At 36.0% G+C, this 12,792-nt stretch overlaps 1 protein-coding gene and 1 long non-coding RNA gene across 2 annotated transcripts in view; one reads left to right on the forward strand and one right to left on the reverse strand.

The window, feature by feature from the left end:
• Positions 1–608, reverse strand: part of LOC116185567 — a 7,142-nt gene extending 6,534 nt beyond the window's left edge. The window contains exon 1 of the long non-coding RNA XR_004150427.1: positions 383–608. This is a non-coding gene — a long non-coding RNA (uncharacterized LOC116185567). The remainder of the gene's footprint in view (positions 1–382) is intronic.
• Positions 609–4,042: 3,434 nt separating this feature from the next.
• Positions 4,043–10,750, forward strand: LOC102671429 (pickpocket protein 28-like). The gene is made up of 7 exons (XM_006607159.2): positions 4,043–4,245; positions 4,681–4,872; positions 6,689–6,857; positions 6,959–7,104; positions 7,247–7,388; positions 8,133–8,415; positions 10,584–10,750. The coding sequence occupies exons 1-7, from the start codon at positions 4,043–4,045 to the stop codon at positions 10,748–10,750; spliced, it is 1,302 nt and encodes a 433-aa protein (XP_006607222.2).
• The last annotated feature ends 2,042 nt before the right edge of the window (positions 10,751–12,792 follow it).

Raw genomic sequence — 12,792 nt, forward strand, 5'->3', positions numbered from 1 at the left:
TTCTGTCTTTTATGCACGTTCCTGGAAGGGCAATTATTTGTTCAATTTATGTAATTCGATATTAATTCGCAGAGAAATCCAAAGATGATATATTGGAGGCTGCATGTAATTTCCTGTATATCGAGGAATTTATATTTTCCAGCAAATACCAATAGCTTACATCTGAAATTGGAATGTATTATGGAACGTATTTTTAATAAAAAAATTTTATATTTCGTGGAAAATACCTCTCGTTTCAAATTTTTATGGAATATATATATGAAAAAAGTATATATATATATATTTTTTTAATTAATACGAGAGCCGAGACTAATTCTGTGAATAAAAGGAAGAAAATAAAAATTTAATGACTGTCCGACTTATAATAGGACTGTACTATTACCTGACCAATACTTTAATTTTTTATTTTATATCCTCCTTCCTCTAGAAAGATTGATCGCAAATCAAGGAATATTATTGGCTATCAATCGATGTCGATTCTGTCTTCGTATAGATCATAAAATACGAAGAATATCGCATCGCGGGCAACATTTATCTAAATGAATGTACAAGCTAGTTTTCACTGGATTCTTACATCATAAGATATCACGTGTACAGAGATGTACATCATCACTTCCGAGTAAACGAAGCCGACTAAAAACCAACAACGAAGTCTCAAAAGTGCAAACCAATCACGCGGCTGGCTCGGATACGTAACTGCACCTGAAAATACACAATATTAATACAAATGAAATAAAAGATTCTCGAAAATTATCCAACCATCCTCTTCTTAATTAAATCTTCCCATCTTCCAATATCCACTACATCTACTTCCTAGATAATCTTATCAATCCACTAATATTTATTTACATGCGACACGTATTCGTTTTGTAACAAATCCTGTTCAATAATTCAACTTGGTCGATCGACACCTACAAGAAAAAAAAAAAATAAAACGTAAGAAGATTATTTATTTTTTTCCCTTGATTCCGAACTACCGTGTTATCTGGTGAAAAAAAAGAGAGAGATTCTAGTAGCACCAACCACCGGATCCATTCCAACGAATCGTAAATCCCAATCGGGGCTGGGCTCGTAGGAAACTACGAGAAATCGGAGAGTTTCGTATATGCATTTCGGTGTACGAAGCAAATCCCCGCCCGAATCCCGCGGCTTTCGAACATTAATAAAACCGTTTTAAGCCGCAGCGAGTCTCGTCGTCGAGGATAACTCGAGATAATTGAAATCCACACCGAGTGCAACGTTGCAACGATAAACAAGATGGAGAGTAACAACGTGTCAACGGAGTGAAGGGAGAAGAATCGTCACCAGTCGTGTGAAATTCAACCGTAATCACAATTTTCGCCGAGGAGAAATTATCGCGATCAAATTATACGCGGCGTGGAAATGTACGATTTTGATAAGGGAGAGAGAAATTATCACGGTTAGTGGTAGAGGAAGGGAGGGTCGCAAATCAAATCACGGTGGAGGAGCGGAAAGAATGCCATAATGTTCCGGAAAATGCGAGATTCGACGACGAGGATGCGTCGCATTTGTGATTTAATGAAACGTTGCACGATATAACGAACGAGTATTTTGTTTGCGAAAGTTATGCGAACCAGAATTTTTCGAAATATCTTTGAAAATTCTTTTCCTGTTTTTGATAGTATATATCTTGTCTCGGATTATATATAAACGTAGAGTGTGAATGAATGTATAAAATGACGAACGAGAGGATCCAGAGAAAGAGGGATTAGATTATTTAGAATTTGGAGAATCGAGAATTCGAGTGATTTCAGAAATATTGTTTCTAGAAAGGGAGGGATATCTTCTAGAAAGAGAGAGCATGCGTATTATTCCTCCACTTTTTAATAATATACTTTTTTAACGAGACGATAAATATTTAAAATGATCTTTTATCGATAAATGTATCCGCTCGATTAATTTCATTTACTTATCTAGTTCGAGCGAATCTTTGAGATAAAAGCGCAGCCAGAAAAGTGGAAAATCATCTTGGAGAGTCAAAATGATTTAAATTCGTAATACGCGTGACTCGTCCAGATTTCATAGGAATGTTATAATTAATTCTTCCTCTAAAGGGAACCTTATTAATATTTAATTCGACTTTACTAATACTACTCGATCGGAATCCATAAAGTGTTCATTAATATTCAATTCGTAATCGTGACTCTCCGATACTCCGTTTCCAAAGAGGATGCAACGATTTCGAAATTTGCAATTTCGCTTCACCCATCCGAACGAATTTCTGATATTTCTGTTTTAACGAATTTTTTTTTTTTTTTGCCCCAATTTAATCGATACGTACGAAATATATAATATTTTTTTCGAAAATAAAATTGCACGCCATTTATTTAAAATATTGTATGTTACATTTAATCGAAATAATTATAATAATGAATTATAGTTCCATTATTTTAAATTTATAGAAGAGTTGTCAGTCCCGAGAAAAAATTTTTTTTGAAAGTTTATTAGAATTTCGAAACAATTTATTCGTAAAAAAAATTCAGAAAAATCGTACGAACTTTCTTGATTATTCGTAACCTTCGATCTCGTTAACGTATTATTTTATATTATAATAATTTTTTTCTTTTTTTAACGAGAAATTAATGACTACGAGGAAAAAATTTAATATTACGTTAACCCGTCGTTAACATTCATCTATTGGAAAAAATTTACAAACGATATTAATAATTCTCGTAATTCTCATTTTTCAGAACCAACGTTTCTTCGAAATCACGTTGCGATTATCAATTCGAATAACACTCGAATGGGATCGAAATTTTGATTAATATTTCACCCTCTCCCCTTTCCTAAACAACTTAATCGATCAATCATCGTACGAATTCTATTTAATTCCACCGATATCGCGATTCGATTGTCACCGATGACCACCGATTCTGAATTGATGACGATGGGTGTACACAGCCCCCTCCCCGTTACGGGTCATTTGGTAAGGGATGGATACCAGAAAATCTGTCGTCTCGATTTCCAAGCGTGCGCCAACTTTCTCGTGAAAGGTAAGGACGTTAATAGAAGAGACATTTCCGGAATCGGTGACTCGAGAAGACTTGGACGAAACTTATTTCTCTCTTTCTCTCTTTATTCCTTCTTTTCTCTCCCCTCTTTTTATTCTACTTTTTACTCGTTCATCGATCAGTTTCGTGTCGTATTCTCTAATCAAACGATCGAACGAAGCAAATGGAACATTTATAAATATTTTACAATTAAAAAAAAATAAATAAATAAAAGAGAAGATAGACGAATCTGTAGATAATTATTCTCTAGATTAAAAGAGCAAAGATGAAATAAATTTTCGATATCAACGAAATATTTCACTTTTGTTTCCCATTTCACCTGTTTCGTAATTCTCACTGGGAAATATTGGGAACGAGAAAGATCGAATAAATTCCACGATCTCGGATTTCAACGTGGACGTGCGTGAAACAAGCGATGGCCATCGGTGGTTAAACGATGCCGCAGATAGCGCGACTTTGCTCGTGTATCGCAAGAATGATACGCGTGACGGAGAAAAAGAATGGGGCGAGGGTTTTACGAGGGTGAATATAAACGTTTGCGAACAGCCACGCAAATACGAAAAAGCAGATAGCGCGACCGTGGCGGAGATACAACGCGATCAGACCGCAAGGATTCCACACAACTTTTTTCCACGGAAAAAAGATTTTCTCATCCCCCTCCATCGTTTTATTTTTTTCCGTGACGCGACCCTTTTTAATCATCGTTATTACCGTGGAACGAGGAACGCGCTTTCCAGTCTAATTCTGTTATTACTCGAATCCGTAATTTCGGCCTTCCATCTTTCGCACTCTCGTCACGTTACAATTCTTATTTGTGATAAACGAATTTTTCCAGGATCGTTTAATCTAAAATATTTTCGCATCCATCGTTCGTGTCTTGAAGTGGTTTGTTTGCAATCTACTCGACTTTTTTCGGATGTTTTCAAGCCAGAAAATCGATAAACGAGTACGGTGAAATAACGAATATATTCGGTATACATATTTTTTCCTCTTTCTCTTTTTACATAGAGATGCAACACTATTACAAAGACAAACCGTCACGGCTCAAAAGAAAGAAAAGTATCAAACACGCTTGGATGTTATCCGAGCAGATCGCGATGAGCAAATCGCATTTTGTACAGACTTTAATAAAATACTCCAAGCTGTACTGCAAGTACACGAAACTGGCAGGATTCAGATACTTCGTGGAGTCTAAAACAACGTGGTTCGACAGGTAATTAATTTCACACATTAACATTTACACGATACCTTGATGTAAAACGATCGATGCATCGATTGACGATATTAAAAAAAATATATATATATATATAATTTCACTTAAAAGAATAAAGTAGAACTTCTTGCCGCTGTTTTACACTTTAATGTAACACACCGTCCAACTTTCGCGCGAAACATTTTTCGCTGCGAATAATACTGAGAAAATCAAGATGTCAAAATCAGGCGAGACTGCGTATAACGTCGTCTCTCGTGTCGACGAGAGAGCTTATTCCAGGTGTAAATATTTAGAATTTACCGTGTATACCACCGTGTGTACCACGGTGCTTGTTTACTGAAATTCGCGCGCGATTCCACGGGGAGGAAGAAAGTTTCTCGCGCGATCGAGTTTTTTGAACCTCGAAATATATATATTAGAAACGATATTTTTCAGAACTTTGTGGTTCCTGATGTACGCCGTCACGGTACCCGCGATGGTCTACATGGTTTACAACAGTTATCTGGAATTTATGGAGAATCCGTTGTTCACCAGCGTCGAAACCGAATACTTTCCGACACACGAATTGAATTTCCCGGGTAAGTTGAACGCGCTTTTGCGCAGTCGGCTTCAAAAAGATAATGTGACGTAGACGCGGAGGAGAATCGAAAGATCGTTTGCGTCGATTGGTCCTGAAATCTGCCGAGAATCCTTCTGAGAATTGGACAGTTAAAAATGGTTGAAAGCTTTCCAAAGTTACCGATTGCTGAAATTGTTTGAAAGCTTTATTTCAATCGTAACACACTCCTTTTATTTTTTATCCATTAACGATTTACACAGCGTAAACGCAACACTTGTTTGCAATTCTTTTTTTCCACTCGATTCGCATTATTGCATCGTGTGTATGTGTGTGTGTGTGTGTGTCTGTGTACGTGTGTTTTTTACACTCCAGTCGCTGGAACCAGTTATTTCAAGAATTTTCTTCCTATTTTTTCTTTTTTTTATATTATTATCTGCGTTTAGTATGCACAATTTTATGAAATTTAAAAACATTTGGAACTTTTTTCTTTAATTTATTTTAATTTCTATTATTTTGATACACATTCACTATAAATTATTTATTAAAACTTTCACGCAATATTTACCTCGATTGTTTGATTTTTAACGAAAAAATATTTTTCGAAATTCTGATCATTCGCTACTCGTAACGAAATCCCTAGGAAAATCTAGAATTATTCTAATATTCGAAAAATATTTTTCCAGGGATAGCAATTTGCAGCGTGAATCGAATAAGTCGTCAATCGGCCACGAAATTAGCGAACGAAATGTAAGTATGATCGAATGATTCCCTTTTTTTTTCCCCCCCTCGAGCCAAACAATTTCGAGATCCAGCTTGGTTAAGTTAATCGAACACGGGACAGCGGATAATTTTCAATTGCAGTTCTCCGAGTTACGTTTGGAATTGGCCCTCGTTCATAAACGAATCTCACCGCTATTTTCCCGCAATTCTCGAAAATTCTATTTCGCGCACGTTCCAAAATGCGGAAAATTCGCGTACGAGTTTCATCGCGTATTATGAGAAAACTTATCGCGCGGAAGTTATCGCGAGTCTATAGAAGCCAAATCAAGTTTAAACTTACGAATTTGCAACTTCGTTCGTTCCTCGAATGGGAGGAGGTGGAAAAATTCTTACCAACTTTGAAGGTGAGGGAATGATCGAGGGAACGAACGAAAGGGATGATAATATATATCTCTCCCCCCGAAAAAAGATAAACATTTTTACTTGAACATGCACAAATTTCGTATCATCGGGAAATAATGGCCAGCTGGTATTTCCTCGATGAAAGGGAGAGGAATTTGTTAAAAAAGGATTCGTGAGCGCAAAAAAGCGTCCCTAATTAGCTTCGAATTTGCAAAAACCGGCCATTAATATTCAGTTAGCGAGGGTTACTTTAAATCCACGTTGAAAAAAATTCTCATTAATATGCAATTCTATAACTGGTTCGATGTAACGAAAGATAAAGAGAGTGGGATAAAGATCGATTACCAGGTCTATCAATATTGAAACAATATCGAGATTGTTTGGCTCGGTTATATTTTATATAACAGAAAAGATAAATATTTAACTTGATCCGTGCAATTTTATCCAAATCGAATTTGATACTAATATTTCCTTTCTTGTTAATCTTTCATACGCAGGGAAATAGAATTTTTAATTTAATCTTAACAGTTTTCAGGGAGGATCGATCCATCGTTTCCCATCTATACATTTTATCGTGTTTGATCGTTTACTCAATCTCTCACGCTGACCACCATATCCATGAAAATTTCCAATTTAAAAAATTGCATCCACCCTTTGTACACATCGCACACTTTCCAAAGCCTCGTATAAATAAAAACTTCTCTCCAATTCTCTCTCTCTCTCTCATCTTCCCCATTAATCAAAATTAAAAATTAATTCAAGCTCCGCGGCCAATATCACCGATCTATCGCTCGACGAGATCTTGGAGGCGATCTTCCAGCTGGGCGATCTCTATGACTCCGAGTTCATGATGCAAAATACCTATCAAATCGATCAACTTCTCACGATCTTCTACAACGGTTCTTACAGCATCACCGAACTGATGAAACGAGTGAGCCCAATTATAACACACTATATATATATATAACTAACAATTTATCTTTAACAGAATTCCTGTTCAATTATTACCGAATCCCTCTACGAACGTTTCAGTTAACGCCACAATGTTCCTCCATGCTGTCAAAGTGTCGGTTCCACGACGAGGAACGGAACTGTTCCGAGCTGTTCGCATTCCGCAAGACGCAGAACGGTTTCTGTTGCACGTTCAATTATGCCACCAAAGGGGACGATACGCATTTGTGAGTTTAACCAAACCCCTTCACTCACGCGTCATTTATTTCATGCGAAATCCAGAGGGTTGAAAAATTATTTCGCGAACAATCCAACGAAATTTTCAATTTTTTCTTACTCCATTTCTCCTCACGGCGACGTGTTTCGTAGCACGAATCGTGAAAATGGGACGGACCATCGACTGGAGCCGATCAAGGTTGAAAATTTGACCGAGAGCGGTGGGCTGTCGGTGCTGTTGAAATCATCTCTGGACGATTACTTCTACCCTATTTTCCCCAGTGCCGAGTGGAAGGTAATTTTTCATCAGCTTGCGCGGAATATTCAATTCCAATTACAGTTTGCGTCTACGTAGTCTTTAAGATATTCTTCTAACACTAGACGATGCTTAAAGGATGCTTCTTTGCATTTTTTCCGTTCATCATTAAAATTTTATCTTAAAATCAAATCGTCGCAATAATGTTTCAAGAAAAATTGAGAATGGATTTGACTTCAACTGATGATAATCCAAAAATATTATCTCAATTATCACGAGAGTTAATGGATTATTCAATTCAATAATATAACGAAACTAAACGTGAGAGACAGAGTTAGTTAATTATTACGAAAGATACGGCGATCTTTCGCGAATTGATATCAATATCGTAAATAAATTTCGAGGACATCGTCGAAATCCGATCGGGTTTCATCGGTTTTTCGAAATAATTCTAGAGATCAGGGAGAAACGGGTCGATCTTAATGAAACTGGTGGAAATATGGGTCGTGGTCGCTCGTGACGATTATCTCGCGTGGCAGTCAAGGGTCGGTGCATTATGCAAATTGCACTTTTTTTTTCCTCGCGAGCAACGATTCATCTACTGCCGTAAAATATATCATACGAATATTTCACGCGTCGCTGGTCAATCTGAAACCGTGAATTCTTTGTTATTCGTGACTATTGAAATATTCTTCGAAGAATACACGATTTTGTTCTTTATTGATTTCCCTCCCTCTCTTTTTCTTTAAAAATTAGATAAATTTGATGATTTTTCGGGGTCAGGTGACGATCTTCAATCCCCACGATTATCCAGACATGGCTAGCGGAGGAGTAATCGACTTTCTGGTCTCGCCAAGGAAACACCGGAGCGTGGAATTAGAGGCAATCGTGTCTTACAGTATAAGGAGCATTATACCATATCCTCTTGAGAAACGAGACTGCGTGTTCCAGGATGAAATGACTTCCTTTCACATGTTTTACACTTACAGCGACTGCATCGTCGACTGCAAGATAGAGGACATATGGAACATTTGTAGATGCGTACCCTTCTTCTTGCCCAATCGAAGTAAGAATCATCGAAGTGATTCATCACCATTTTTCGATTATCAAAGTTAAAAAGTACTTTATCTTAATCGTTTCACTCAGAACGAAGATTAATTTGCATAATTTCTAAATCTTTTCATTTCGTCCGCCTTTTCATATTTGCTCCATTGTACACATTTACTCTTTCCATCCATTATTTATCTTGTCTACTTTTTATTTTATTTATTTCAACTTTTAAAATTAAATTTGAAACGAAGTTTCGTTTTAATCTTAATCCCTCCACTTGTTACCTTATTTAAACTTTACTTTCACACTCTTATCTTTCCAATTAAACGATAATCTTTATTCTGTGTTTATTTCTCCTTTTAACAAAAATCACACAAGGAATTTGTTTGCTCTTTCATTCATTCCTTTCCGATTTTGTTTCACGAACCCTTTCTCGAATTCAACTATTTCAAAATTTTAATTCCTTAATCTGGAAAGAAAAAACAAACGCAGTCTTCCATTATTTAAACGCGTGATGTTTTAAAAGCGAAGATAATACCGCAAGAAAATGTTCAAAAGGTCCCTCCATCTTCTATTTTCACTTTCATCCCCGCGTCGAAATGAACCGCGGCTTTTGCCAGACATTAACGACTTCCTGTCTCTTCTTCTCCCGAGATTAGACGCCACGAGATTCGACTCATCTGTTGAGGAACGTGGTGCGCCGTGCTTTTGACTTCAACGGGGGCTTAAAGCGTTAAAGCGGATCGCGCGAAACGCGGAAATAAGGGAGGAACGGGCGGCGAATCCAGGCCTGGAATCTCGAAATCGTTTATTTTCCTTCTTTATCTCTGTGAATCCTGAATACCCACGAAAAAATCTTCGTGTTCCCTATTTAACAAGGAAATTCATCTACTGGAAAATTTCAACCGATAAATCGTGTTATCATAATTCCTTTTCATATGAAATTTTGAATATTAATTCAATATAATGTAATATATGAATTATTGTATATGGAACAATTTTTCTTAATTAGTGGAATCTTTATCTTTTCGAGGGAATAAAATCAATCTTCGAAGTATTACCTTTATTCTTTTGAATTATTAAACAAATTTTAAAGTATAGATATATTCGAATTTTGTTTTACTATGTCTTGTAAAAAATATTTCTTGTAAAATGAAATTATATACACGAAAAAATGATAAAAATTTCGTTCGTTCAAAAACATTTTACTCGTGTATAACAAGGATTTGTGACTATCTGCTGCATCTCTTAAAAATTATTATGAGATGGAGATAAAAATTAAAATTTCATTCTTAAGACCATCATCTTTATTCTTCCTCTTGAATATTTCTAAACTATTCATTGTCATCAATCGAGTAACATAAAAATCGGAGAACGACGAATTTAATTGCCTTCTCCCCAAAATTTGTTTTTTATCTTTCCTGTTAACAAGCTATTCTCGAGACGATTTGCAAAATTGCTACAATTTTACAAGCTTTGAGAGTGCACCTCCAAAGTTGAATTACTTTTAATATCGTTCCATTCAGAAACTTATCTTCACTTTAAACCGTTTCATCGAGTCACACTCATTTTAAACGACATTTCTCGAACAATTTACCCGAAAACGTCGAATAACGGATTTCAAAATCGTTTTAATATCGCGTGACTGGAATATATCCTTGGTAGGGAATAATTTCATTAAGCATTGTCGCGTGCAATTTTATTAATCTTCATCTCGGCCCTACCGTTACTTTCATATCTCGCGTGTTTCTTGAATAATTCAGCAATGAAGGTGACCGGGTAACTTTAAAATATTCACCTCTTCGTTTCAACATTTCCTATTTTTCCATGCTTTCACCATGAAAAATTGTTTCCTCGATCGCGTTTATAATGCGTTTGTTGCAATCCAAATTTATCGTCGACGCCATTCGAAACAAATATTTCCACAGTTACTTTATAGTTTCCCTTCTTCGTTATTTTCCAGAATCGAGAAGGGTGTGCAACTTGGAGGACGTGTCTTGCTTGTCCAAGCATAAATGTAAGCTCTGTCGAAATTCTTTCGAACATTGAATTGTTCCATCCAATTATTGCGCAACTTTTTATAATTATTACAAAAATTATATATAATTTCTCTATACTCGTAAATTTACACGGTAAAATACACGAATTTTCTGATTGGAATATCATAATATCTTCAAATTATAGCTAAATGGTTCTCGGTGATACCGCACGAGAATCTGTACAATATCGAAGACGTGAAGGATATTCTGAGTTGCGGTAAATGCTATCCCGAATGCAACAGTGTAAATTACAATGCCAAGATATCTATAGCCGATTTGGAATCGAATCAACACGTAGCTGAATTATTGTGAGTGTATATATATTCATTTTATATCGTTACGTTCGCTTTTACAAACGAATTATATTAATATATTCGAAGAAATAACGTGGAGATCAAGGATCAATCGGTGCTAACAATATACTTCAGAAAGTATGGCACGATCAGATTGAGGCAAGATGTGATTTATCGTTGGTACGAACTCATGGGTAAGAATATTTTATCGTTCAAAGAACCCGCGATATCCCTTTTTGTCTTTTATTTTTTCAACATTGAAAAGTACCGATTAATTCGTCATAATTTAAAAATCCTCCAAATAAAATTATCGTACACATCATTTTTTATCCTCTCCATCCTTTGTCGTTCCGTCCAAGAACAATCTCTGCGTACACATCGTATATTCCTTCAAAAAAGAGGGCAAGAAATATTTATCAAAGGCTTCGATTTACATTGAAATTCTTAGCTCAAGGTGTTGGAACACGATAAACGCTCGAGCCTAGGGGCAAACAACGGATAAGAAAAGATTTCGTGTTTGCGGCGATAAACATTTTGGAGAAAGTTCGACAACGGAAAGAGAGAGTAAAGATCATAAAATACAGACGATTTCATTGTGTAACGAAGGGTTTGGCGCGCGAGAAGTTTCTTACCGGGGTGTAATCTGTTGGCCGGCTGCAGGGGAGGAAAATAAAAGAACGGGAAGGAACAATCCCTGCTACCGGGCTTGATCCATTGCGCTATGTACACACTCTCTCTGATACCGGTTACAATGTAATGTAATGCACTCGGGATAAAGGACACACATTTTTCGTTAGTGAAAATCCACTCGCCCCTTTTCCTCGTTGGATACTAGAGAAACGACCCGACGACATATATGGAAAAAAACATGTAACCCGTGGAAATGCAAACATCATTTTTATCACGTGAAAATTCTTTCTTACCTTGCAAGCGTGATTGGAATTAGTATTATCATTATCGTGTTTGCCGAAAATGCGAATATGCCTTCCATTAAATTTTATATTTATAGGTAACGATGTATAGAAATAAAATTCCTTGAGATATATGATAATAAAATAATACTTCGCACGTACCTTCTGAAACAAATAAAATGTGTCATTTCAAATTTCCAACAAATAAAATTACGCGTTGAATTTTCACAAAGTTTAAATACCTGATCACGGCCAGTCGTATTATGAAGAGGGTTGAAAATTTTGTAACATTATCCAGAATTTTTCTCTCTCTCTCTCTTCCTTTTTTATATATTCTCCATCTTCCATCTCGAACATTTCCTTATTTAAATATATTCTAATTCGATTCTCGTGGGGCGAGAAAGTTAACCGTTCGATCGACGTTTTACAGGTGACGCGAGCGGTATTTGCGGCATCTTCGTCGGTTTCAGCCTGATTGCGATCGTCGAGTTCGCTTATTTCGTCGGCCTGTTCATGCTCGAGCTTTTAAAGGGACCAACTTCGCCCGACGGGGACGGGAAACGGGCCGAGAGCAAACAGCCACCGATACACACGATTTATTGGGGTGACTTGTATTCGCGCACGAGAACTACGACAAAGAATCAACGTGATCGGGCTATTCGTGGTAAATATTAGCACGTTACACGATATTCTCTTCCAATGTTTCGTTTGAATAATGCCTGTTCGCGCCGTTGACTTCACGGTCAAATTCTATCGTATTTATCGAATTTTCGTAAAAAATGATTTGTAGATCCATCGTCAAACAATTCACGGATGAGAATCAAATTTTTTCTGCATTTTTCTTATACATTTTATATATATATTGTGTGTCATATGTCACGCTTTATAGATATATATATATATATTTATAGATTTTAAGATCATATAATATATTAGAAATTTTAATATCTTAATATCAGACTTGTAAATTATTACTCTTCCTTGCATGTCCTGTTATATTTATTTTAATTATTTTCTTCAATATTCATTAATTATTAAGTTTATTTCATTGATTAAATTTAACAATAATTCTTCGTGTAAACAATAATGAAGTATTTGTCATTGATACGACGAAAAATAATTTATAATTTATTGGGTATTTCTTTCTTTA

The sequence above is a fragment of the Apis dorsata genome, unplaced genomic scaffold, assembly GCF_000469605.1.
Source record: "Apis dorsata unplaced genomic scaffold, Apis dorsata 1.3 scaffold_3, whole genome shotgun sequence".
Lineage (NCBI taxonomy): Eukaryota > Metazoa > Arthropoda > Insecta > Hymenoptera > Apidae > Apis > Apis dorsata.

Coding starts and splice junctions, on each gene's coding strand:
- LOC102671429 (XM_006607159.2), top strand. CDS start 4,043: ATGCAACACTATTACAAAGACAAACCGTCACGGCTCAAAAGAAAGAAA. Junction 6,858..6,958: donor TCACCGAACTGATGAAACGA/GTGAGCCCAATT, acceptor CGAACGTTTCAG/TTAACGCCACAATGTTCCTC. Junction 7,389..8,132: donor TCCCCAGTGCCGAGTGGAAG/GTAATTTTTCAT, acceptor TTTCGGGGTCAG/GTGACGATCTTCAATCCCCA.